Here is a 26,714-nt window from a genome sequence, read left to right on the forward strand (position 1 = left end):
CTCTCCCCCTGACCTCCGATCTTTGGCTCTGTGTGTGTCAGGCGGAGTTGCAGCAGCTCCAGTCCCAGCAGGCCCAGCTGCTGCAGGTGGCCCAGTCCACCCGCTCCCTGCTGGATCAGCCCGACTCGGCCGTCCCTCCCCAGGAGAAGCAGAGGCTGCGGGCTGCCCTGGACCAGCTCCAGGCCCAACACCAGGAGAAGCTCCATAGCTGCCAGGTTCTGTCAACTTGTTGTGATTAGGGTTATCACCGATTGAATTGTGTTTTTAAATTCTCATTTATATGCATTTTTGTTAATAAAAACATCAGTCAGTCAATCAAACCTAAGGTATGGCCTGTACACTGACCAGTATCCCTACTCTACGACTAGGACCGTCTGAGGAAGTCCGAGGCTGTGAGGGATGAGCTGGCCAAGTTCTTCCAGGAGCACGGAGACCTTTGCACCTGGCTAGAACAGTGTGAGCAGGAGCTCCGTTCCCTGGGGGAAGGAGAAACCGACGCACAGGGACTGAAAGGACGGCTAGAGGAGCACAAAAAGGTATATTAGCACCTTCCTTTCACTCTCTCATTATGCTGTTAACATCCATAGTAGGGCTGCAACTATCGATTATTTTCTGTAACTGATTACATATGACATATGACAATACTAGCTACTTGACTGCCATTGAAACCATATTCCCTCTGTCCTCTAGCTTGCTGAGGATGTGATCTGCCACAAGGCGGACCTGCGCTTCGTCTCCATCTCCGGTCAGAAAGTTCTGGACTCCGTCCAGGGTGCTCTGGAGCGGGTGGCAGGAGGTTCTGACCCATCTCTGGATGGCACTAAACAGCTGGTAACCGACAAGTTACACGATGCCAACCACCGCTACACGTCCCTGCACACCAAGGTAAGGGCTTTTTTTTTACTGGACCGCACAACTCATTGTGGACTGGAGGCATTAAAACTTTATTGCCATGAGAACCATGGTTGCTTGACTTGCTTGTCCCAGTTCCCTTCAGAAATGATATAATAGAAATGCATCCGTGCTATACGCAAATGCACTCATAATGAAATGCAAACCTTTCTACAGTAATTGCTACTCATTTGACTGAATATTTTCAGCATAAAGTTGGGGATTGTAGCTTTGAGGAAAGGATTACATTTTTATTTTAGTTGATATCACATCAAATCATTTTGAATTACAAATGAGATTCAAGTACACCTTTCAGTTAGATGAAACACAGTCACATGCACAGGTACGATGATACATAGGCAAAATAAATATCCTTTCTCTCTCTTTGAAATACTGTGAATTAGTGAATATTGATAATGTGCTGACATTTCTTGTGTATGATATGAATTATCTAAAATGAAAATGAAATGAAAGTAACAGCCGGTCTGCCCAAGCTTATCTATAGTCACCAAACTTTTGGAAACATATTGTTGTATGGCTGACTTCGTTATAAGACATCCTGGATAACAGCCTCAGTTCAAAGTAAATGTATCAGGTGCCCAGTTGACTCGGATTGGTCTCTCTCCCTCTTGTCCCTGCGTAGTCGTCGGAGCTGGGTGGCCGTCTGTCCGGCCTGCTAGAGAGGTTCCAGCAGTACCAGGACGATGCTGTGTCCCTCCACAGCTGGCTCAGCACCCAGGAACAGAATGAGAGCATCGCCAAGCCCAGCGGAGACTCAGACCCTCGGACCTTGCAGAATACACTACGACAAGTAGAGGTGACCAAGAAAGACACACCGTGAAATTAGGACACACTGTGAAATTAATGCACAGACACAGATATGTACTGCACATGCTCTCTGTGTTCACATTTTGATAAGTATAAGCGCACACACACAGGAAGGTAAACATGCCTTTACACATTTCACAATACAAACATGGAGAAATGAGTTAGTTGATGTGCACTCACAGACACACATGCATGCACACACATTATGAGAGAGACATCCCAATTTAGCAGTGAGTTGATCTTAATCCGGGTACTGTAACAGAGCTTGTCTGTGGAACAAGGCAGTGGTTCATCAGGATTCCACTTTTTACACAGCATTCTTGTTACACATGAGGGTATCAAAAAGAAGTCGACGCGGTATAATAACAGGATCACATCAGGATTCACTGTACTGACTTCTGTTGTATTTGTGGTGTCCTCAGCTGTTACAGGATGAGCTGGCTGAGCGTTCAGTGCAGTTGGAGAAGGTGAAGCGAGCAGGCAGAGACCTGGTCAGCACAGAGGAGTCACCATCTCTCAAAGCTGTCGACATCCTCTGCACCGCAGGTAGAGGAGCTAGTCCTATTACTCTTGTTATATAAGAGATAACATTGATGTTAAGTTATTTTAACTAAGCCACAGTGTGTTTTTAGTTTTTTATTCTTTTTTAAATACACACCGCTGTAACAGCGATTGGCATGTTGGGACAGTGGGGAAAGACACATACCATGTCTAAAATCACAGGTTCAAATTATGGCCTGTTTTGCGTCGTATTTTCAGTAAAGTGCACATTTATTTACAAACCATGAAATATATTTTACACTATTTCTTCACCCATCTTCCTTTACTTTCCCTGCTTCCAATTCAGACGGTCTGGAGAAAAGGTTCGGCTCTCTGTCGACGTCGATCTCAGAGCGGGCCGAGCAGCTCCAGACATCCGTGGCCCAGTCGGTCAGTGTACAGGAGAACCTGAAGGGTCTGTTAGCTTGGCTGGATGAGCTGACTCTGACCCCGAGAGCTGTCCAACCCACCGTACAGGCCGTACAGGAAGCTCTCACTCAGAATCAGGTGAGAAGAAATAATGGGGGTAGAGGGTTTCTTCTCAAATGTGAAAATGTTCACATCGGAGTGAAAACAGCAACAACAAAAATTGATGAAAATATGATTTTTATTGATTTGAGATTTTAATATACTAGAGGTTCGGGCCGCACACCTACGTCGCACAGCCGATCCGACCAATATGTCTGAGTCAAAGTGTAGAGGTCTTTGTCAGAGTACCTGTTGTACCCGTCTGTCAAAGTTTGTTTTTGCTATTTGCCTTTATTTGCTATATTGCTTTTTTCAAACACAGATAGATTCTGGATTTTAACCTGTTCAGCATCGCTGTTCAGTATTCATAGTTTTTTTTCACTCAGTGCTTCCATTTCTTTCAACCCAGTCCTAAGTTACATTCTACATTAAGGCATTTCGTGAAACCGAAGCGTATCGATCACAAACCAGAGTCAAGAGTATATGTTTACGGTCCATAATGCCCTGACAATATTCCTCCTCATCCTCCTCCTGTTCTTTCTTAAGAAACTCCGCCAGGAGCTGTTGTCCAGACAGGGCAGTGTAGAGGCCACGCGGGACGCCGTCTCCAAGCTCCTGCAGAGCTCCGACCCCTCCACGGCCTCCGGCATGCAGGGGGCACTGGCCGAGCTGAACCGACGCTACGCTGCAGGCCAGGCCAGTCAGGCGGAGCGGGAGGCCGAGCTGAAGGGTCTGCTTCCCAGGCTGGAGAGCTACGAGCGTCTGGGGACAGACCTCCGGGCCTTCGCCCAGACCAGGCTGAGGGCGCTGAGCCCCGTGGGACAGCCTGACCGTAGCATAGATGACTACAGACTGACCATCGAGGTGAGTTGTGTGAAGATGTTGTGGTAGGGAAGGGATCCTTTTCACTAGTTTTTGCTGCAGCTCTTAGGCTGAGCAATTGCATTACATTTTCTGAGCATTTATTCAACACTCCAGACTATCGTCCAGATAGTTGGTAGAGGTGAAGATGGCTTAGTTTTGCCATTTCACCATAAATATATTGTGAAACGACTCAAGTAATGGATTTTGATCCCCAATACATGACATCAGCAGAGATGGGGTACTGAAAATAAATGTTTTAAACGGACATAAACAAATGGAGATTATATCAGAGGTGTGCGTGTATGTTTGTGTGTGTGATTGTGTGTGTGCGTGCGTGCGTGCGTGCGTGCGTGCGTGCGTGCGTGCGTGCGTGCGTGTGTGTGTGTGTGTGTGTGCGTGCATGCTCCCAGGAGGTGAGGTCAGACTTGGAGCAGGAAGCTGGCCAATTGAAGTCATTCTGTGCCCTGGGAACCGATCTCAGCCAATCAAAAGCTTTCACCAACACTCAACAGCTGTTGGACAATGTCAAAGGTGTCTCTGATGAGTTCACCCAACTGGAGACCAACGTCAATGAAAGGTAATGTGGACAATTAGACAATAATGTTTACAGTTGTAGAGCACTGTTCAGCCCTTAGAGGTGAGTCAATCATTTTTTGTTTGTTTTAACCGGCATGTCGCTCGGACAATTGAGTCATTGTTAGGATTGGTGCAGTACAGAGCAGGTTCATCATGTGCCAAACCTCCACCAAACTGGAATTCTATTACATGTATTTACTGGCAATGATGAGATCAAGACAAAAACCTCTCTCGTGCACTGCAGTTCACCAAAGAGAACACAAGGGGACGTCAGAGTCAAAGCAAAAAGCACAGCTTAATTTGGTCCCACTCCTCTCTTTAAAATGTGACACACCTGGGCCTCATTTTAAATGCACATTTCACATCAGTTAACCTTAACGAGCAGAAAAGGCCAAATCGCCACAAGACTTCACATGATGAGTGACTGTGCACGTTCGTTGTTAAAATAAACATTGTGATTGGCCTCATGAAGACTGACGATGCATTGTTAATGAGGGGGTGGGTTGGATCCGTTTTCTTGTGTTTATGGAACATCAGATGCTAAGCCAACTCTCTTTGATGTAGTACCAGATGTAGCGTGCTCACTGGGGATACCATCAGTCTATTTCAGTTCCTGCTTTAAACAGTTTGACCATTGGCCTCTAATTCCACTCTAAGGGTCCTGACTGAGTATTGATGGTTTTCGTGCTTTCAAAGTTTGATCTATGATCTCAGGTCTAAGCAACTGACTATGTGGTTGAATAGAAAACCAGCAGTAATCTGGGTCCCTGGGGCTGGAGAACCACTGAGTGAGTCTAATCAGCCCAGTGAGAGCATAATTAAGGATGCCATTGGTCATACAGAGAAGTATTTGCCCACAGGAGCTTTAGCTACTTTAGCTACCCTTTTTACTATCATCTTTGTATGCCTTGTATGTCCAAAACCGTCACTTTTCAGTGTTCCAATTGATCCAATGTAGTTATTATTTAGTCACAAGCTCTTGCTACGTTTTTTTTCTTCCATTTGTTTAAATATGTATAAACCCCACAGAACGGCTTAACCACCCTATTTTGAGCATGTCATTATAGGTGAAAATGTTCATCATTCTGAAAATGTCAAATGTGGTGAAAAAAGATTGTAGATTGGCTATTTTTGCTACTTTTGAGCAACACCGTATGAAACAAGCATTAAAGATGACATTTGAAGAGACAAGGGTTGTGCCCAGCAGCAACGATATATGTGTGCGTGTTTGGCTTGATGTATATCTGTTTGTCTTGTCTGTTTTGTGTGTGTGTATGTGTCTGGCCAGTGCAAGCTGACGTGCCCAAGGCATCTGCTAATTTAAGCCACGTGGACAAGGCACATTGTCTGTCCTATAAAATGACTCCCACACCAACACAGCGGGAGAAAATAGCACCACGATAATGATACTGTTACCATGCCAGGGCAGGCTTCTAGCGGCTGTTTTGTCTGTGTGCGGTCAGCGCTCTCCCGACTTTACCCGGAGGCAGATCACGTACGAGGAACAGGGAGCAAGGCTGTGTTACTGCTAACGTGACCCCAGGGGCCATGGTGGCGTGTGGATAACCGCCTCCAAGGCAGCCCTCACCAGCAATGTGGCTTTGTTGTTCTGTTTCTGTCTGCAGCCTCAAAGCAGGATGAGACTAAGCTCAGCGTCACGAGAGGCCATTTGAGGTTTTGGCAAACCTTTGATTTAATTCAAATGGAACTAAATTGAGACTTTCCTCATGATTCTTTATCTGTTTTTCTTCTCCCCATCCTCTCTGTAATGACCCCCCCCTCACTTCACCCTTCTTCTCACTGTCTCTCTCTTGCTCTCTCTCTCCCTCTCTTTCTATTTCTGTCTCTCTCTCTCTCTTCATCCTCACCAGGTTTGCAGCCATCCAGGCGTGTGAGCAGCAGCTGGCTCAGTTCCGTGGGCTCTCTGGCTCCCTCCACAGGTGGCTCCAGACAATGCAGGAGCAGTTGCCCACCAAAGAGCCCAGCCTCAACACGGATGGCCTGCAGAGACGAGTCCAACAGTTAAAGGTGTGTAGGTGGGAGTGAGTTGTCATGAGTCCACACAAGAGTGATTATTACCCCTGCCAAGGAGGTTATGTAAGGACATCTTATCGATTTTTGTACAGCCCATGATCTTCCTGTAGCGCAGTCCTCAAGCCAAACTTTCCACCTAGAAAATGTGGGTGATTTCTTAGGCCTTGGTGGAGGTCTTCACTCTACTGAGTGCATTCTGGTTTACAATTGTTTTCACTGTATCATTCATTACTGACTCAGACAGTCAGATGTGTTGGGTCATATATCATGAGGCCAAATCTGTTGTAAATGTCATATTGCATACTGTATATGAACATACAGTATATTTGTACATATCTGTCAAAAGCAACAGAGGCCTCTGAGAATAAATTCATCATCACAGCTACAGTACAGTACATGATCCCTATGGCCGTCATATTTACTGCATATTTTCAATGACTAGGCTGTATATTTTGTGTATGCAGGATTTCCTGAGTGACTGGGAGTCTCAGGGAGCCAGAGTTCACGAGCTGAACAAGAATGGATCAGAACTGGAGACCGTCATCATCAACATCACAACCCCAAAGAGCAAGACGGGTAAGAATTGAGCACTGGGAGAAGGGGGCTGTGCAGATGGTTACGCTGCATGGAACTCTCAATCGGAATGCATTGGTTTAGTTTAGGTTTTGAATGCACAAGGATAAACCATAGAAGAAAATGAAAATGTAGATACATTTGACAGACAAGTCATTAACCACTTAAGCCATATTCTATACGTAAACTATTCCAAAAGAGCTTATCTATAAAGCCCACAACATGTGACATGATGAGCTTGTAGAGCTGCTATTTTCGAAACATTTTGACATGCCCGATAGAGGGATGCCGGGGTTAAATAATTAAAGATAATTACATATCTCGCCACAGCACAAACAAGTTAGCGGAATTACGGGTGTTTGTTATCAGGAGGTTTGTTGTAAATAGTTTATTGCATGGTGGTGTCATCCATTTAAAGTCTGCATTTAGGAAATACGACAGAGGCAAATGCACTAAGCATAAATGTCCTCTGTGTCCTGTTCCCCTGGCACTGTCTATCAGCTGCCATGGCTTTGGTCCAATGTCTTGAACCACCCAGCTGTGTGTGCAGTGAAATCGGGTGTGTGTTTTCAAGTGAAATGTTGAGAGCTTGTTTCACCACGTTGCTTTTGTTTACATTGGTTGGCATATCAGTGTGCACATCGGCGTGTGTGTGTGTGTGTGTACAGTATAGTGCTGCTGTCTCAGTGTTGTGTGTATTTCTCCCAGGTGTTCCTCAGATCAATGGCTCCAATCCCAGCAGTGTCAATGGCATTCACACCTGCAAAGGTGAGCTCACTCTATTACCTCTAGTCTATACAACCTCTCTCTCGCTCTCTCTCTCTCTCTCTCTCTCTCAGAGGTTCCACAGCAACACTTCCCGTGTTACAATTTCCTGTCTCTGATGCTTTACTCTCTGATCTGTGTTTGTTCATGTTCAAAATCGTCCCTGAACTATTGTGAAAGAATGTCACCGGTGATAACCCTTTTCCTCTTAACGCCTCATTTATACTTATTTGCGCACTGATGTTGCACACCGAAAATAGCAGATCTACAAGCTCACAATGCTATTTTCGGTGGGTGTCACACAGGCTTAATGTCTACTGTACCCTGTTGTTGTCTACGTTTCTATTCTACTCCACACTATCAATCAGTCAAAACTTGATTTGTCAAAGAACAATGGTAACCCGAGTGCTCACTATTAGAGCTCCACAAGTAACAACTCCAGTCCTGGTGGTTGAGAGGTGCTCACAAAGTCGTGCCCTGACGAAACCGTTTGGCGCCTTTTGGCGTTTGAGAAATATATACTTTTTAATTGTACTAAGCTTGCTCGTCTGGAGTGTGCTTGAAGTTAACCTAAACCTATGTTAACCTGTTCAGCTAAAACTTGATCTGTCCCTTGACCCTTTACCGTCCAGACCTGACGGAGCTGCAGGTAGCCGTGTCGGAGGTGAACGGCCACTACGAGGCGCTGGGCTCGGAGCTGAAGGAGCGCCACGGCCGCCAGCAGGCCTCCCTGGAGCTGAGGCAGAAGGCCAGTCAGGGCGCCGACGAGCTCAGTGGCTGGCTGAGAGACAGGGAACACAGCCTGGTGGTGCAGGGCCAGACCGCCTCCCCCTCCAAACCCGAGGCGGTACGCGCCCAGGCCCAGGAGAACAAGGTGAGACTCTCTTGTCGGTTTGGACGGTTTCGTCCATTTCACAAGGGGAGTGGGTTGGGTTGGGTTCTTTTTTGTAAAGTGCAGGTGGTTGTCTGATGCCAACATCATATGTTGTGAAATGTACTTGGGAAAAAAATGTCAGCAACTGGGGATTTGGGCCGTTATTGCCCAAGTCCTACCAGAAACGGAACATTTCCAGTCAGGCTGTGGTAGCAGTATTTGGCAGCTAGCAGTATTTGGCTCTGGTAACGTAGTTTCTTATTTCTGTTGAAAACAGAAACTCTCCCCTGTCAGGTGATAAGAAGGTCAGACGGCTCTCATGCATTGAAGGAGGCATGAGCTCGGCCCTGGCCTCCCTAGGTTGGCAGAGGGAAGGTAGTGCCCAGGATTACACGCTTAGGCATTGGCACTAGGGTGAAAAAATAGGGGTTACAAAATCGTGGGATAAAAAAAAGAGAAAAAAAATAAAAGTATATAACGCGATTTTGATGTATACATTTAAGAATCCATATTTAGACTATGTAAATATTAGCCTCGATCTCCAGGCTTTTATTGCTTAGTTTTGCTAAAAAATAAAAGCCTGGCCCAGCACGTCGGTGTACTCGGTATGAGGAAGTGTTTCACTTCCCAACCAACCAGAGTGCAGTGGGCGTCGCTCGTAATGTTGTGTTAACGGGGCGGGGGTTGACGGACAGATCGGTGAACCAATGGGGATCAGGCGCAATCTCTCGCCGGCTCTAACACCCGCCCCTCTATACACGAAATCAGGAGCGTTGGGGCAGTCTATGTAAATATTGAAGTGATCCATAAAACATGCACATGTCGCACATCTACAGTTATCTGCAGTTTATAAAATGCATAATATCGTCTTTTGAGTATTAAATACATCCTGTGTGGGATGTGTGGCTGTGAAATGTGTTTCCGTTGTCTTATTTGTTCCTGTGTCTTTTTCTCCTTCAGGCCCTACTGACGGAGCTGGCTGAGCATTCTGGGAAGGTGGAGGAACTGAAGGGCACACTGAGGAAGCTCATCGCAGAGAACCCTGACTCTCCGGAGGCTGGCACATGGAGAAATCAGCTACAAGAGATAGGTGAGTTGTTGAAAGACCAAAGGGACGGATGTGTAGATATTTCTCTATCTATCTGAAGGTGGAGTATAGTGCGTAAAGAGGCAGCTATTTTATAGAAATTAAACTAATTATTTTTGTTTGAATGGAACGTTGCATTTTAATCAATATGTAACAAAAAAGCAGGAACATACGATTTCTTAACCATGTGAACAGATTGAAATGTGAACTTCAAACTAGTGTACATGCATAAGGAATGTGAGGCAACTAGAAAGACCCCTAGTTACCCACAAGAGTTGGCATTGGACGCTACCAAGATAACACACAGCTAACCACGGTGTATGGGGCATATCAGCGCTCTCTGAGGGTCTGGTTGACCAATCAGATTGCTTGGCTGAAGGTAGCTGTTGTGTAAGAGACGGCGAAGGCGGTAGATGAATATTATCCAGAGAGAGAGTGTGGGAAGTGTTCCTGTCAAAGCCGTTTGTTCCTCTACTTCTACTTGATATGTTTTTACCACAGTCTCTTATATGAGGTAGCTGGAACCATAGTAGGGTGCCTCTAGTTTCACAGTCTTATTTCAAACCCATTTGGAGTCGAGACACACTGCTGGATACCCAGAGCATGAGTCAGAGAGTGAGAGGAGGACAGAGGCAAAAAGAAATGACTCCCTGCTGCTTAAGCGTTCCTTTGTGTGAAACTGAAGACAAAATAGTAAAATGGATTGGTTATAATTCTGTCTTTGATGTTGTTCTTGTCTTTAATGAGACTGAGGAAACCATTAAGCCTGCTTAACCGGGACAGGAAATGAACCTTAAACCATAGTGGTGGATGGATTGTAAAGTAGCAGCCCCTCAAACATGTAGAAATGTAGTGCCACCCAAACATGTAGAAATTTAGTGTCACTGTGGTTGGTGCTCAGCATAGTGGCTGACAAGTTTGACTCATAAATTACCATCTTGTGTGTGTAATGGTAATGGCCTGGGCACGTAATGGTAACTCCACACGCTGGCTCTCACAAGTGTATGCATATTTTACCTTAACCGCTTAAACCCTTTATACTTCATTGACCGGCACTCCTTTTTTCCCTTTACACCAAATCTCTTTGACAAAAATAACAAATCTACAAGACAAGATCTACAATCTATTTTGGGACGCTTCAAGTGGTTAACATTCAAATGTTCCATCTCTTTACTATTATGTGCACGTTGAAACAATACATTTGTTTAAATAAAATGTCCTGGTACCTAAATGATTGTGACATAGTATTACAAAGTGACAGTGTTGTATTCAATAGTACAAGCAACCTAATGGCTAACTTTCTGACAAAGAATGAGAGCGGCTTAATGTAGCTGACTAAAATTGACAGGTCTTACATTAAACTGGTGTGCCAAGAGGATTATAGACCAGTTGTATGTGTTAAATCTAAAGTTTGTGGAAGAGACGTCATGCCCTTATCAGAATTGTTGTTGCATGACCGCTGCCTTCCCACTCCCATTCCTATTGGTTGTTTGCTCCAGACTCCCGCTGGCAGAAGACCAATCAGACAGCAGCTCAGCGGCAGACTGAACTGGAGACGTGTGCTGATAGGCTGGGCAGCTTTGCCTCAGCAGCCAGTCAGCTGGGGCCCTGGCTGAGGGAGAAGGAACTGATGATGAGCGTGTTGGGACCACTGAGTATTGACCCCAATATGCTTAACACACAGAAACAACAAGCACAGGTAAGGAGGTGACATTGAACATTTACTGTAAGCCCTAAAGTATATACTGTGCTTAGTTGAATGATGAATGGCGAGAATATCCAATCTACAAGCTTACAATGCATCACATTGCGATGCGTTGTGAGCTCATATGACTGCTATTTTTGCTCGATATTCCTGCTACTGTAGATATGATAGTACATACGGTATATATATTCTGTGTGTGTGTGACTTGTGTATGTATTATATATATATATATATATATATATATATATATATATATATATATGTATATACACACACACACACACACAGTATTTTATAATGATAATAATAATTGAAAAATTACTTATTTTGAACATTACATGCCCACAATTTCATGCCCAAAATATGGATGCCAGAGTTAATTTGGCCACACGTGCACATTCAGTTCACAGACAGACAACAGTAGTATGTCAGCAGACAGACACTCAACCAAGGAAATCAATAACAATGACATGCCTGAACAAGAATGACACAGTGATTCCACTGTGTAACTGCGATATACTGAGACACGAAGACATCGATCATGAATTTAATGTGTGTAAAAAAAACAAATGCCAGACCAGACCGCCTGCTGTTTTCCATCAAAATAACAGACCTGATGAATCCAGGTGAAAGATGTGGTCTCTGCTTGAATTCTTGACTAGATCCACACAATGTAAATGAATCAGTGTTGTCAATTATTTCAATGTTTATATAATATTTTGAAGATTAATCACCCATAACACACAAAAACACAGGAAACGTAATCTCATCACAGAGATGACTATTTTATCAACCCCTTCACACCCGTCTCTTCCTTCTCCCCCTCCAGTTCATGCTGCGTGAGTTCGAGACCCGGCGGCCACAGTTCGACCAGCTGACCCAGTCCGCAGATGGCATCCTGCTGGCCGGAGACGCTGGCCAGGACCCCAAGGACTTGGAGGAGGTCCGGTCTGAGCTGAGCGCCATCTCGCAGCAGTGGGGGGACCTGACGTCCCGACTGACCCAGAGGTCAGAAAACATTGACCAGGCCCAGGGAACCAGCGAACGCTACCAGGTAGGTGCAGGGTGGATTCGGGTTGGATGAATGTGATGATGTTAGAAGTTACTTGACAGTTTGTGAGGATTAGTTGTTATAAAATGACTGGCTGTTATTGATTCACAATGCCCATCTTTATCCTGCCATACAGTCCACACATCGAAAGGCATGTTAGTCCTTGTCGATCCTCTCCAGAGTCACTCCACTGACCCAATGTCCTTTTCAAAATCAAAATCTTCCTTTTAATAGAATCATTTCTAAGGATAAACATATAAACAGCTCTTTCAACCATTTAGCAATGTTTGGTTCGTTTACATATTTGTCATGATAATGCCATCGTCCATTTTGCTTGTAATAAACATAGACCTAAGAAATATTGTTATTTTTTCCTTGTATTTTGTTCTTTTGAATAACAACTTCATTCCTAAGGGACCATTCTGACCCTCTTCCTCTCCTTCTCGTCCTCCCAGACTCTGTTAAGGGAGCTCTCCTCCAGCGTGTCGGCTCTAAGCGACAGACTGGATGGCCAGGCGTCTCTGAGCGCCCAGCCCGAGGCGCTCAAAGTCCGCCTGCAGGAGACGGGGGAGATCCGCTCCGAGCTGGAGAGGAGGCGTGCGGAGATGGCGGAGGCGGAGAGGCTGTGTAGAGAGCTGAGTGCCATCGTGGCCGAGCCCTACCTGAAGGAGGAGCTCAGCAAACGTCTGGAGAGTGTCAGCGCCCCACTGAGGAGTCTGGAGGAGAGAGCAGGTGGGTGGAGTTTGGCGTGGTTTTGTTTTGGTTTAGTCCTCCGCACATTTAAACAAAGTGTTCCCTTTAATCACGTTTAACAACTTAAGCCCTATATACTTAGGTCTTATGACGAATAGTGAAAATAGAGATAGAGAGTTTGTAGATCAGCTATTTATGCAAACTTTTGAGTGGTTAATGTTGTCTGTGTTGCCAATAGAAAGATAACAATAGACACCCCCCCCCCCCCCCCCCCACACACATTTTCTAAAAACTTGGCTACCGAATGTTTATATTAATAATGGAATTTGCTGTTATTCTCAGTAACAGACCATGTGATGGATTAGCTTCTTGAGTTTTGTGATATGAGCAGCACAATGTTTAATTTCATGCTTGTAAGCCCCCATAAACTTTAAAGAAGAATGATTATTTGAACTACAGTACATCCTTTAATTTGCCAGCACTATAATAACACATCCATTAAACTAAATAAAACAAGTGAATTCCACCCCAAGCCCCAACATAAAATTCAATGTGATTCTATTTGGTTACTGTTTACAATATAACCTCATGTCTTCTCTCTTTATAAATCTGTTTTCATGTGTCCTCCTCCAGCGGACGGTCTGTCCCAGCTCCAGACGGCCCTGTCTTCCACCCAACAGTTCCAGCAGATGTTTGAGGAGCTGCGGTCCTGGTTGGACAACCACACCGACCCCAGGGATTCCTCAACTGATTCCCTGCCCTGTCAGCCGGGGGCCCTGCGCTCCTTGCTGGCCCAGACAGAGGAGCTCCAGCATGGAATTGACAGCCAGCGCGGCCCATACGAGCTCATCCAGGCCGAGGGAGCCTCGCTCCTCGCCACCCTACCCACCGGAGGCGACGAACGCTCGGCCCTGCAGTCCCGCCTGGCCGCCCTGCGCCAGGACTGGGACGGCCTGAACCAGAGGATGGCCGACCGTGAGGGCAGGCTCAAGAGCACGCTGGGGAAAGCGGAAACGTACCAGCAGCACAAGGCGGAGCTGATGCCGTGGCTGGCAGAGTGCGAGGGGAAGGACGGAGAGATCCGGCCGTCCCTGGACACCGCGGCCCTTGACGAGGCCCTGCAGAAGGCCCGGGGACTGACCATGGACCTGGAGAGGCGAAGACCCTTACTGGAGACCCTGAACACTGCAGCCGACCAACTGCTAGAACAGTGTCGCGTCGGGGAAGAGGAGGTTTGTCTACTTTTATCATTGGTTTTATTGTAAAGCATTGCTAAGGTTTCAAAAATATATAACTTTATCAATGCCAAAGAAAGACTGGGTTTGCAGCATCTATACTGTATATTATGACTACTTTGCTATTTGTTTAGTTATTCGGGTACGTTGAGTTTTTTTTGTATTTTGCTAAACTAACAAACTAAACTGAACTAATCCGAACTAAACCAGGTTCGGGACGAGAAGGCCCAGCTGAACCGCAGGGTGGACGGGCTGGCAGAGAAGATACAGAGCCGCACATCCCAACTGGAGGAGTTGGCCAGCCGTCTGAAGGAGTTTGAGGATGGAAGGCTGGTTGTAGAAAGGAGGCTGGAGGCTGCCAAGCATCAATTAGAGGTCCAGGTGGCTCTGGGCCCACAGGTAATCATCCATGATAGTATGCAGAATCCACAGTGTGATCAGATAAAAAGGAGAATGTTGGAACAGAGGCTTAGTTCTGACGCAAGAGATGTATCGTACTGCTCAATAAAAATGTGCCCGTGACAGGCTCAATGGTAGAGTGAAGAAACAACTGCAGGATTGTTCATAACGAGATCTTTATTTTTGTGAGCTATACAGAATCAAACACTGCTGCTTGCCATGCTGTGGTATTAACTGGAAAATAAACTGTACAGCTACAGAAAAACTGGAGAGAGCAGCCAAATTCCAATACTCTAACTTCCACACTTGCGTCCTCCACTCGCACCTTATATTAGTCCCACCTTCAAGCGTGGAGGCGAGGACTAGATGCGAGTCCGGAGGAATCAAGCCATTTGGACTGATAGCCAAATTCCAATACACACATTTCTGCCAACTCACTTACTCCGTCCTCCAGATGTCAGCGTTGTTTCTGTGGTCTACCTTTAATTGTTCTGCAAAGGTGTAATTAAGCTTTCTGTCAAACTGTTTTGATGGGAAAGACCAATACTGAGCAATATCAGATCAATCATATTCGATAAATATATATATATATCATATTTTAAAACATGAGATATGCCAAAACAATCCATTGAGTTTATGTAGCAGTTGTGATAACATAAATTCCAGAAACACTGCATTTACTTAGTTTAATTGCATATTCTCTTCAATGTCACCTTAAGCGGTCAACTTCAGATCTATGAGGTTTAGACAAATTGATAAAATGAAATGTAACGAAAGTAAAACCACTGTTACGCACATGTGGAAGCTTTTCTGCTCATTCATATGACAATACTGTCATATGTATTACTTGCATATAATTTCCTCATCCCGTGTTGGTTTGTCTTTCTCTCTCTCGCGCGCGCCACAGGCATGCAGTGCTAAGAGTCTGGAGAGACTGCGGAGCCAGCAGGAGACCCTGAGGTCCCTGCAGCCACAGGTGGTCTACCTCAAAGACCTGGCTCAGGGTCTGGTTCAGGATGCACCCCGGACACCGGGTGGCAGCACTGAAGGTGCACAGAGGCTGCAGCAACAGGCCACAGACACGGAGAAAGAATATGGAGATGTGACTGAGAAGGTGAGGAGGAATTTCTTCTGTGAAACTGACCTAAAGCTAAAATATGTTGCTTGTACTTTATGTGTTGAGATTCAAGTAAGATTTACCAATATGCTTTTTTTTAAAAACTGGTTTCTCACAAAGTGCATGTCAGAACAAAACACTGAGATTTAAATCAATCCCATTGTAATTTGTGTCTGGGTAGCTCATTCGGTAGAGCTTTTGGCCTTTGGACCACAAGGTCATGGGTTTGATCCCGGGCACCACCAACTCGGCGTATGAGTCGCACGGCTTGGGTTCGGTAAGTTCTGGGAGCTGATGGTAGGTGTGGCGCTCCACCTCAGCAATCCATCTCCCAGGGGTCTAGGGCATTGTAATGGGGACAGACTCCCGCATTATCGGCTGATACTGACAATAAGCCTCTCCCGACCAACTTATTGCAATTTAAGGCTATAAGACCAGAGGCTGTGTATGTGTGAAATTGACCTGAAAGTCTCAGGACATTTTAAAGCACTTTGTGAGGTGTGTGAAAGCATTCTAACAGCTTTCACACTCTCAGAGAGGTCAAACCACTGGGCAGATAAGATAACAGAATGCAGCCGTAAAGTTTTTCCAAATATTTGAATGTATGGTATCAACGACGCAAGTTTCTTTTTTGTAAGTTAAACGTCTTAAAAACAGATAAGCTCAGTAATCAGCGCAGGTTAATAGCTTTCAAATCAAATTTTGGAACTAAACTCTTTGACAGGACAAGGACAAGGGGTCAAGGACAGTGCTCCGTGGCTTCGCTTGAGTGTTCACATTGTATTTTTTGTGAGTTTAGTCTTCTCCGTAGGCTTTAGTTTCCCTAGGTTGCTGAAATTCACTTAGTTCAGTACGTCTGGCTCGCCAATACAAACTAGAAATTGTCCAAAACATACTCCTGCTTAAGCACTGCAGAAACCATTTTTTACCCTTCATACACAGTCTAAGCATAGGGAGAACAGGCAGGACAGAAGAGACAAAAAACTGATGGGAGGAATGATAACAATTATTATGGTGGTGTTTTCCATGCAGCCTGGAGTGGAAAACATGTATGAAATAGGGAACTACTCACACACAGGGCCATTGTCTGAGAGAGTGTCACCGTGTGTGTGTGTGTGTGTGTGTGTGTGTGTGTGTGGGGTGTGTGTGTGTGTGTGTGTGTGTGTGTGTGTGTGTGTGTGTGTGTGTGTGTGTGTGTGTGTGTGTGTGTGTGTGTGTGTGTGTGTGTGTGTGTGTGTGTGTGTGTGTGTGTGTGTGTGTGTGTTTTACAGGAGGGATGGAAATAGATAGAGAGACAGAGAGAGAGAAAGAGTGTGTTTGTGTCCTATGTTGATATATACTCTGTGCAGACAAGATGAGAGAGTGCAGTACAACCAAAGCCGTCGGTAGAGTTCTTCATTCTTGGGCTCCACTGCTCATATATGGTCATTGTGGACATTCAACATACCCAAACACTGTTACACAAACCAGGAGCCTAAATCACAACATGGCTTTATTATATCCATTTTCTACTGTTCAGTTTCCAAATAAGTTCACCACAACCTATGGGGCTCTTGGTGTAATAGAGGAATCATGGGCTCTGTATGCTGTTGCTGATGGAAAGTTGTATTTTATGTTTCTCATCAGAGCATTGATCCGATTCTATTTGTTCCACATTAAAGAGGAACCAACAACATTGCATTTCAGAGCTTGCGGGTGATGATTCAGCAAGCAGATAAGATTTCATTAGCCAGGCTCTTAGACAATGATTCTATTGTATCTGTCTCTGTCTTGGGCCTGTGCTGACAGCATCCATTTTGAGTACTATTTTCTTCCTTTCTTTCATTTTCAAAATAGTGACAGATATTTATAACGTTAGGGGAGGAAACCTTTGGAAAGAGGGAGAAATGTGGGTGAACGCCAGTCATAGGCTAGCTGGGTTACATGTGGGTTCTAGTCTAGATGCCGAGTTTGAAGTCCATCGGTCAGGCAGTTCTCAAGTGTTGATTCAATAACTTTGATACAGGATATAATGTCCCCCAAATCTTACCACTAGATAGTTATTTTTGTTAACTATCTGGTTTGGTGATTTATTTCAGTGCATTATTCTCTGCCAAAAAACAAAATTGGACTTTCTCACCACCTCCTCTTTAACTGCTGTTCTATTCTGGTGTGGTTATATAAACAACAAAAATAATTGGTTTTGTTGGACAGAAATGCAGTACATTTATAAAAAAAAATCTCATTTGGCTTTGTCTGAAAGAAATTATTCTATCTTATATAGGGGTGTGCCGATACACTAATTTCATGATACGATACGATACGATATTGGGCTCACGACATCGATACGATACGATATATGCCACTTTTTTATTATGAAAATATAGGGGGGGGGGGGGAAGCTTATGAAAATATATGGCGGTGGGTAAAAGCAAATGCAAACATACTTCTGTTTTTGCATTATTATTGCAACAAAACAAAAAAATGCGGGACGATATAGCGGCACACCCCTAATCTTATATATTAAAACTGACTTGTGGGCATCACAAACGTAACATCCGGATTTTATTGGCCAACAAATGTCACAAATGTAACACCCAGAGTTGATTCGCCAGCAAATGTCACAAACTTTAACATCCGTATTTGATTGGCCAAGCTTCACGTGACGTAGTGCTCTGATCAGCAAATATTACAGTTCTGTCACTTTTTCCGGTTTTGATTAGATACTATATTAACACCCATTCTACCGACACAAATGCACTATACTATTCTTAACACCATCTTTCCTTACTCCCCTCTTCCTCACCACCTTTCTCTCTCCACTTCCTCCCTCTCCCCCCGCCTCCTCTTCTTCCTCCTCCTGCCAGATCGAAAGCTGCTGCTCCTCCCTGGAAACCCGCCTGCAGGGCGTGGGTGAGGTCCAGTCTCACGTGCGTGACGTGTTCTCCCGCCTGGCTGACTTGGACGACGAGCTGGACTCCCTGAGTCCGGTGGGACGCGACGCCGACTCGCTGGCCTCCCAGGCGGAGGCCCTGCGCGGCTTCCTGTCCCGCCTCGGCGACCTGAGGTCCGAGCTGGAAGGCCACGGCACTGATTGCACTGCCATGCTGCGCCGAGAGGGCTCCTCCCCCGACCTGCTGGCTCTACGCAGGGAGACGGAGGCCCTGAGCCGACAGGCTGGCAAGGTGAGGGGGTGCAGCATAATGGTTCCAATACAAAGTTTCTGGCTCCAATGTGGATTTCGGACTTAATGTGGCCAGACTGTGGGTCAGTCATCTATGCTGTATCTATGACGTATGACTACACATTTGGGCAAGGTTTCAGTCCAATTCCAGCCCCATTAAATTAAATATTTAAAGGAATATAAAACAGTATGTGGAAGAAAAATGTATGGAGATACCGAGTTATCTTACTGGCAGCGTACACAAGAAATTTGGCACTGATCGGTCCAGGGGTTTGTGAGATTATCTCAGGACAAACACACAGACAGACACACAGACCGACCGACGGATGCCACGCTGTAAAAACGAGACTGGGAGAAGTTATCTCTTTCCTCCACAGTTTCCATTGTTAGCTAATGTTTGAAGATAGCCAACATTATATTAATTAATCACCCAACTGGAAGTTTCCAAGAGTTTTGGCTCGTCTCCTAGCAATGTGAACTTTTATAATATATCTTTTAATAAAAGTGCTTCGGTCCAATTTGCTTGTGATCTCATTATAAACCTAACTGCAGTGTTTGGCACTGCTAATTAATTTCCATACCCGGCGCCGACATTCTTAAAATCTATTCAGAGACCCAAACTGCACCTGAAATAAAATCAGTTTACTGTATCATTTGGACAAATGTCTATTGACCGACAGGTCACCCTAAAGCAATCATTCAAACTACGGCTGATTGACAACAGTAGGCCACATTTATGCAATCTTTCCACTGACTATTAATATATCCCAAACATATCTGAAATAAAGCTTGTGCTTTACCACAACATAACTCACTCTTGTTAACCATTCTGTTTAACATTTATTTTACTGCATTATGATAACCTAATGCAAACTTTCCACTGTCTATAAATCTACCCAAACATCTGTATTAATGTGTTTCACCATAACTCACAAGTCTAAACATTATATTAAACATTAACATTTTATATTTTATTGCATTATGATATTTGTCGTTGATGCAACTTTTCTGCTGTCTATAAATATCCTGAACATCTCTACTAATGTGTTTACCACAACTCTAAATATTATCTGAAACATGAACGTTTACTGTACATTTTACTGCATTACGATGATGAAACCTGTTTGAAGATGAGGTTCTCAACATAATATGATATGGTTTAATCCTCACATAGCCTAATTATGAACTAGTATGTACATTATGCACAAATAAGCTTTGCCATTTAGCAAAGCTTTACCAACTATTTTTTACTGGTACTAGAACCTATGCAGTACTCTCTCAACGTCTTAAAAACGACAGCAGTTCATTCAGGAAAAGCAAATAAAATATAAACTTAATAGTGTCAATCAAATTTAATTCCGCTGACTAAAACAAATCCAATTCTGAACCAAGCTCTAAAAAACGCTCATGATGCAACATTGTGAGATTGTAGATCTGCTATTTTTGCCCAGTGTTCACCTATTTTCACCAAATATTCACCTATTTTCACTGAATGTTTGCCTATTATTATGACATGCCCAGTCTCATTGATTGACGCGTTTCTCCCCTGCCCCTGTTCCTCATCTCCAGCTGAGTGAGCGAGGCCAGGCCAAGTTGGACCAGATTGACGACGCGGCGCAGAAGGTCCGCGAGTTCTACGGGCTGGTGGCCGAGCTGCAAGGCCTTCTGGGAAGAGCAGAGGAGGGCCTGAACGGCCAGGGCATGGTCGGCACCGAGGTGGAGATCATCAAACAGCAGCTGAACGAGTTCAAGGTAGGAATGGACTTGTCTCCTTGCGCACGTGGGTCAGTGGATTTGAATGTGTACGTGTGTGTTGTGGTGGTGTGTGTATAGCCTACACGAGTGTCTGTACAACGGCTACAACGTGCACATTCTGCAGTGTTGAATCCTGCTAAATGTTACTTAGGGTGGCAGTGGCTAAGGAGGAAAAGTGCTCACTTGGGAATAGGAAGGTTTCCGGTTCGATCCTTGCTCCTCACGGCATTGCGTTAAAGTGTACTTGAGCTAGACACTAAACATCTAACTGCTCCCCAGGTGCTGTTCAGTAGCAGCCCACTGCTCCTAATAGATTGATGGGTTAAATGCAGAGAACATATTCCAGATATTGTGCAAATGTACTGCACTTCAGTACATTTGGTCCCTTCCCTTTCTTATGGTTTAAGTGGCTGTGTATTTGATTTATTTTGAGTCTTTTAAATTATCTAAGTGATATAGCATTTTTGATGCCATCTTGGCCAGGTAAAACATATTTCTCTTTGGGACTTCCTAGATTAATACATTTTAATACAAAAATATATTGTTCATGCCATGTGAAATGAAATTTGGCAGAGTAGGATAAAGTTGTGTATTTGATGCTGCCAGGCTTTCCATTAAGGCTGTGGCTGTGTGAACTAAGGTTAGGACATCGTAGTTTATTTGTCATATTATTTTGTATGCTAGTAAGCCGTTTGGAGAATGTGATTGAAATGTAACTGAAAAGGGTACATTTGTTTGTATCAGTGTGGTTTCCCATTCTTATGCTGCGTTCACACTAGCGGTGCCAAAACAACAATTCATACAATTCATTTTCAGTGGAGGTCAGCTAAAAACTGATGCCTGACACTTGTCACTGCATGACGGGCGTGACACGCTACAAAGCAAAGCAAAGTTGAGTTGGCTTCAACTCTTTTCAGCGCTCCAGTGACGCATTGAAGCATCAATCAATCATATGTTTTTGTTTCACTTCATCTTCTCTCTCCACACAATTCCTGCTTCGTTCCGTAAAAGGAAGAAAACCTCATTCTTCCCCATAACCAGTTCTCTGTGCTGTTTAAACCTACCCTTTTCATTTCTGCAGAGTGGCTTCAGACTTCAGGCTTCAGTGTAGCTGACCATGCTTGGTTGTTTTGTAGCTTTAGTCGCTGCTAGTATACGAAAACAGCATTAGGTGTGGGTGTGGGTGGGCGTGGGCGTGGGTGGGTGGGTGGGTGGCTGTGGCGACCCCCTCTCCTTGGCTGTTTCCAATGTTTGTAGAGCTTTGCAGGGCTGATGCATAGTTCACCCTCACTTCCTCTGTCTCAGACAGACCATGAGGTATAGCTTTGTGTGTGTGTTTTACCTTAAAAGTAAGGGACTCTAGTGGTTTGTGTGAGTCACACATTTCTGACACATTGTGGTGAATCACTCACTTTCTTCTCTTAAAGGTAGATATGATGTCTCCACTCTGTCTCGATATTTCTTTTACCACATGTGTGCGTGTACCTACAGTCTGTGGCGTGTACACACATACTCACACACACACACACATACACACAATGTCTTTCTCTCACACAAACACATTTCTCTATCTTTCTATCATGCGTTTCTCTCCCCTCCCACCTCCTGGTGTTCTGGCCCAACCCCTCTGGTGTTTGGAGTTCGTCTAGCCTCGTCACCCTGGTGATGGACGACAACTCTGAATTTGATATTGGAGAAAATAATACTCCTCCTTTTTTTTAGAACTGGGATTGTTTTTTTCAATATTGTGTTGTTTCGCTTTAGGGCGGTAGCCATGGACATACCACCATGCACTGACGTTCTAGCATTCACTGCAGGGAGCTAAATACATGCTGGATGTACTGGGATCAAACTGCTTTCAGGCTTTTCATCACATTTCAACAGTGGGCTGGTAAAGAACTTGACCCTCGAAAGTGTCAATTTGTTCCAAAAATGTCTGTGTATTCTGCTATATTCAAAAAGGAATCTGTGTATTCCGGTGTATTCCAAAACAATTCTGTGTTAGAAGAAATTCAGTATATTCCAGTGTATTCCAAACAATTCAGCGTATTTGTACTCCAAAAGATGTGATGTATTCCTAAAAGATTCTGTGTATTCTAAAACAGTGAGCATATTCCCAAAATATTCAGTGCATTCCGAAAGACAATATCAGTCTTTTACAAGAAATTCATTGTGTGAAAGGTGCCCTGAAGCCAGATTTTATAATTTGTTGTAGAATGCTGTGGTGCGCCGAAAATAGCCGATCTACAAGCTCACAACATGTTGCAACGAAAGCATGTACTAGATCTGCTATTTTTGGTGTGAACACGTCATGCGATGGAACTATACTGTACATACATCATAATGCTGACCAAGGAATGCAGAAGAGCACAGGAGCAGAGTGAAAACATTTAATCTAAATGAATTCAATCAAATACTAACAGGAGTTGCAAGGCAGTTTTATTTGTATAGCACACATTTCAACAAGGCAATAATAGTGCTTTACACACAGAACAACAAGCAAAGGAAACACAATTATACAATAGAAATAACAGATACAGTTACAGTGCATAAGAGAAAGGAAAAAAAGAAGTACCTCAATCAAAGGCAGAGGCAAACAGAAAGGTCTTTAGTTATGTTTTAAAAGAAATAAGAGTGGCAGCAGACCTGCAGTTTTCTGGGAGTTTGTTCCAGATATGCGATGCATAAAAACTTAATGCTGCTTCCTTACGTTTATTTTTGGTTTTAGAGACAGAAAGCAGACCTTTCCCAGATGACCTGAGAGGTCTGGATGGTTCATGATATCGTAGAAGATCAGAAATGTATTTTGGCCCTAAACCATTTAAAGCTTTATAGACCAACATTGCTGACAACGTGTCAGAGACGTGGTATTAATTACAGGACGTTGCCCTTCCCTTGTAGAGATTTCTTTTGCTCCTGCGTGCCAAGACAGCATGACTCCCCAGTTCCCTCAGCAGTATGTCTACTGTCGTGTGGAGACTTTCATAGGAGCTGGCCTTAGGAATGTGCCGTGCTGGCATATCTATTGTGCTCCACGTTTTATTACTTTACCAACTCCTTGCAGATGACCGTGGCCAAAACCTTGAGAGTTAACCACTTAAGCCCTTATTATATACTAGTGATACGAAATATTTTGAACATTTTTGACAATATAAAGACAATATAACAAGCGATAACAAGGTGATAAAGTGATGCAATTATTTGTCGAGACGAGTTCGATATTTTTTACCCCGAATAATAACCTGTATGAAATGTATAGTTTGACGTGAAATATTTGCGACACTTCTTCACATTTGTTTATTGCTCACACTCCCGGTGTGTAAGGAACTGTAGAGGTAAATGAACCAGTGTGTGTATGGTGCTGAGAGCGAGCGCCAGAATGACAGAACACTCTTGTTATGCTTCAGCACATCATTCTCATCAAAGAGTACTGGGACTGTGATGTCATTTCCTGTCCAGTGATGAAAGCACGCAAGTATGTGCGACGAAGTACAGATTCTGAAAGAATCCAAACCCCCCCCCCCCCGCGCAACCGTAAGCCTCATTTATACTCTGTAGGACGACAGTGTCGCTTGCCGAAAATAACAGATTTTCAAGCTAACGACACGTCATGCTTCATGGAGTATAAATTACGCCTTTTAATCTTTGTTCCGATCTCTGATCATAGCCACACGGGGCTCATGGGGAGGCAGATGCTCTATCAACTGATCGATGAGTCACATGATACTGCATTGAGGCTAATGCTTTTGGTGTGCGTTTGAAATATTTAGTGACGGTCCTGGCCGCCTCTCGGGAGCGAGAGTGATCACTCCTTCTGGTGTTAGACGTACACAGCTAGAGTGTTAATTTATAGCCATAAGGCTCCATTTGTACACTTTGAGAGTTAAATGAACACTCCATATTTGACTGTGCATGTGGGTGGATGAGTGAACAGCATGTTGGGTACTGCACTCTTTCCCTCATCTATCACTACTCTCTCTCTCTCTCTCTCTCTCTCTCTCTCGCTCTCTTCATTCTCTCCAGTCAAGATTTTTTATTGTACCTGTACATCCTATATACAAGTACATAAGAGTAAAAAAAACTGGTTTTGGTTCCGCGTCTGAACTTTGTAGCAGCAATAATAAACAATAATAAGGGTATAAAAGATGAAATAAAGAATAGCAGCAAATGCAATTATAAACGATAATAAGAGAGTAAAACATAAAATAAAGAATAGGGGCAATAATAAACAATAGCAAGAAATAATAAGTTTGGCAGCTCCCTCAACCTACCTCCCTCCCTCCCTTGCTCTCGGTTTCTCCCATTCCCTCCCTCTACATTTTCTCTCTCTCTCTCTCTCTCTCTCTCTCTCTCTCTCTCTCTCTCTCTCTATATCTGTCTTTCTCTTTCTCTCTCTCTATATATGTCTGTCTCTCTCTCCATGCCATGCTCCTGTGTGTGTGTTTTGTTAATGAGAGCAAGCTGGATGAATGTGTTACAGAGTACAAACAGACAGGGGAGATAAAGAGGAGAGAGAGAGAGAGAGAGAGAGAGAGAGAGAGAGATGTGAAAAGCTGAACAGAGATAAAAAGAGAGCATACAAAGGCAGAGAAAATGACTCACTAAGAAAACCAATAGTTACGATAATCATTTTTGTTCATTGCCAGGCGAGTCTGTCTTTCTGTACCATTCATTCATCATTAAATATATTTAGTTTTTTTTAATTAGGCCCCAGGTACTGTAACGACAAAGTTAATTGCACAATCTATTCTAATAAAATTATACTCCGTGTTCCAGTCTAGTCTAGTCTAATCTAGTCTAGACAAGACAATTATTCTATTCTATTCCATTGTATTCTGTCCTGAAGAGCAGAGGCTTGATGGAGTGTGTATTGACTTTGTGCCGCAGACGTTATGCTGTGTGTGTGTGTGTGTGTGTGTGTGTGTGTGTGTGGTGTGTGTGTGTGTGTGTGTGTGTGTGTGTGTGTGTGTGTGTGTGTGTGTGTGTGTGTGTGTGTGTGTGTGTGTGTGTGTGTGTGTGTGTGTGTGTGTGTGTGCATGCGTGTGTCTGGAAGGCAGACTCCCTGGGTACATGAGTCTCAGCAGCAGAGTGGAGAATGGATTCAGTCTGCAAAGTATCTAGAGCATGGAGAAAAGGTCTGTCTGGAGGTGTGTGTGTGTGACTGACCGTGCGTGCATGTGTCCGTCTGTATATCTGTCTGGGGGCAGGCAAAGGGTATTTATAGGGAGGCAAGGAATGAGGGAGAGACATGGAGAGAGAGAGAGAGAAAGGAGGGTTATAGCGAGGAACTGTAGTCCAAAATAGAGAGGATAATATGGTCCCACTTAGAGAGGAGTGTATTCTGAAAGAATACAGAGAGATGGTTCCTCACTGGTTATTATGTTATTTTTGTCAGCTACATATTGCCTTCAGCAATATTATCGTCAATCATCAATTCTGGAATTAAGACAGAGAGAGATGGAAACAAACTCTCCCAAGATCCTTGCTCTCGTTCACTCTCAAAGGCTACGCATCTCTCTCTGTCTGTCTGTCTGAGTGTCTGTCTGTCCGTCTGAGTGTCTGTCTGTCCGTCTCTCTCTCTCTCTCTCTCTCTCTCTCTCTCTCTCTCTCTCTCTCTCTCTCTCTCTCTCTCTCTCTCTCTCTCTCTCTCTCCTCTCTCTCTCTCTCTCTCCTCTCTCTCTCTCTCTCTCTCTCTCTCTCTCTCTCTCTCTCTCTCTCTCGTTCTCTAGCCCCTCCTCTCTCCTGCTCAGTAACTGATCCAACTGGGGTCATTTCAAAACTAAACATGTCCGTCTGGGTCCAAAACAGACTGGGCCACCCCACCGTCCCCTCCCCTCCCCCCCTGCCCTCCTCACTCCCTCCATCCCCTCCATCCCCTCCTCCCCTTCCAGGCGGACCCCATTTCCAATCCAAAGGGATGATGTCATTCCTCTACTTAAAGAAGGCGTGGGGGGGGGGGGGCAATGGGGAAATGTATGTGTGTGTGTGTGTGTGTGGGGTGGGTGGGTTGTGTGTGTGTGTGTGTGTGTTGCGGGGTAGGGGGGAGCCAGAGGGTAAAGGGCCATGAGAGTGGGAGCTGATGTTGTCAGACCGGCC

General features: G+C 44.4%; 1 protein-coding gene across 11 annotated transcripts in view; it reads left to right on the forward strand.

The window, feature by feature from the left end:
• macf1a (microtubule actin crosslinking factor 1a) overlaps positions 1 to 26,714 on the forward strand; it is a 301,232-nt gene that overhangs the window by 205,149 nt on the left and 69,369 nt on the right. For all 11 annotated transcript variants that reach the window (XM_080442895.1, XM_080442891.1, XM_080442892.1 and 8 more), the window contains 21 exons: positions 42 to 215; positions 369 to 536; positions 691 to 885; positions 1,535 to 1,708; positions 2,142 to 2,265; positions 2,567 to 2,766; positions 3,274 to 3,591; positions 4,002 to 4,168; positions 6,039 to 6,195; positions 6,666 to 6,777; positions 7,483 to 7,542; positions 8,172 to 8,413; positions 9,374 to 9,503; positions 11,000 to 11,199; positions 12,035 to 12,259; positions 12,712 to 12,988; positions 13,583 to 14,181; positions 14,395 to 14,583; positions 15,491 to 15,697; positions 18,547 to 18,864; positions 20,433 to 20,615. In XM_080442895.1, coding sequence (XP_080299021.1) covers positions 42 to 215; positions 369 to 536; positions 691 to 885; positions 1,535 to 1,708; positions 2,142 to 2,265; positions 2,567 to 2,766; positions 3,274 to 3,591; positions 4,002 to 4,168; positions 6,039 to 6,195; positions 6,666 to 6,777; positions 7,483 to 7,542; positions 8,172 to 8,413; positions 9,374 to 9,503; positions 11,000 to 11,199; positions 12,035 to 12,259; positions 12,712 to 12,988; positions 13,583 to 14,181; positions 14,395 to 14,583; positions 15,491 to 15,697; positions 18,547 to 18,864; positions 20,433 to 20,615 — 4,419 coding nt within the window. The remainder of the gene's footprint in view (positions 1 to 41; positions 216 to 368; positions 537 to 690; positions 886 to 1,534; positions 1,709 to 2,141; positions 2,266 to 2,566; positions 2,767 to 3,273; positions 3,592 to 4,001; positions 4,169 to 6,038; positions 6,196 to 6,665; positions 6,778 to 7,482; positions 7,543 to 8,171; positions 8,414 to 9,373; positions 9,504 to 10,999; positions 11,200 to 12,034; positions 12,260 to 12,711; positions 12,989 to 13,582; positions 14,182 to 14,394; positions 14,584 to 15,490; positions 15,698 to 18,546; positions 18,865 to 20,432; positions 20,616 to 26,714) is intronic.

This window comes from Gymnoscopelus braueri (assembly GCF_963280865.1).
Source record: "Gymnoscopelus braueri genome assembly, chromosome: 11".
NCBI classification, from domain to species: domain Eukaryota; kingdom Metazoa; phylum Chordata; class Actinopteri; order Myctophiformes; family Myctophidae; genus Gymnoscopelus; species Gymnoscopelus braueri.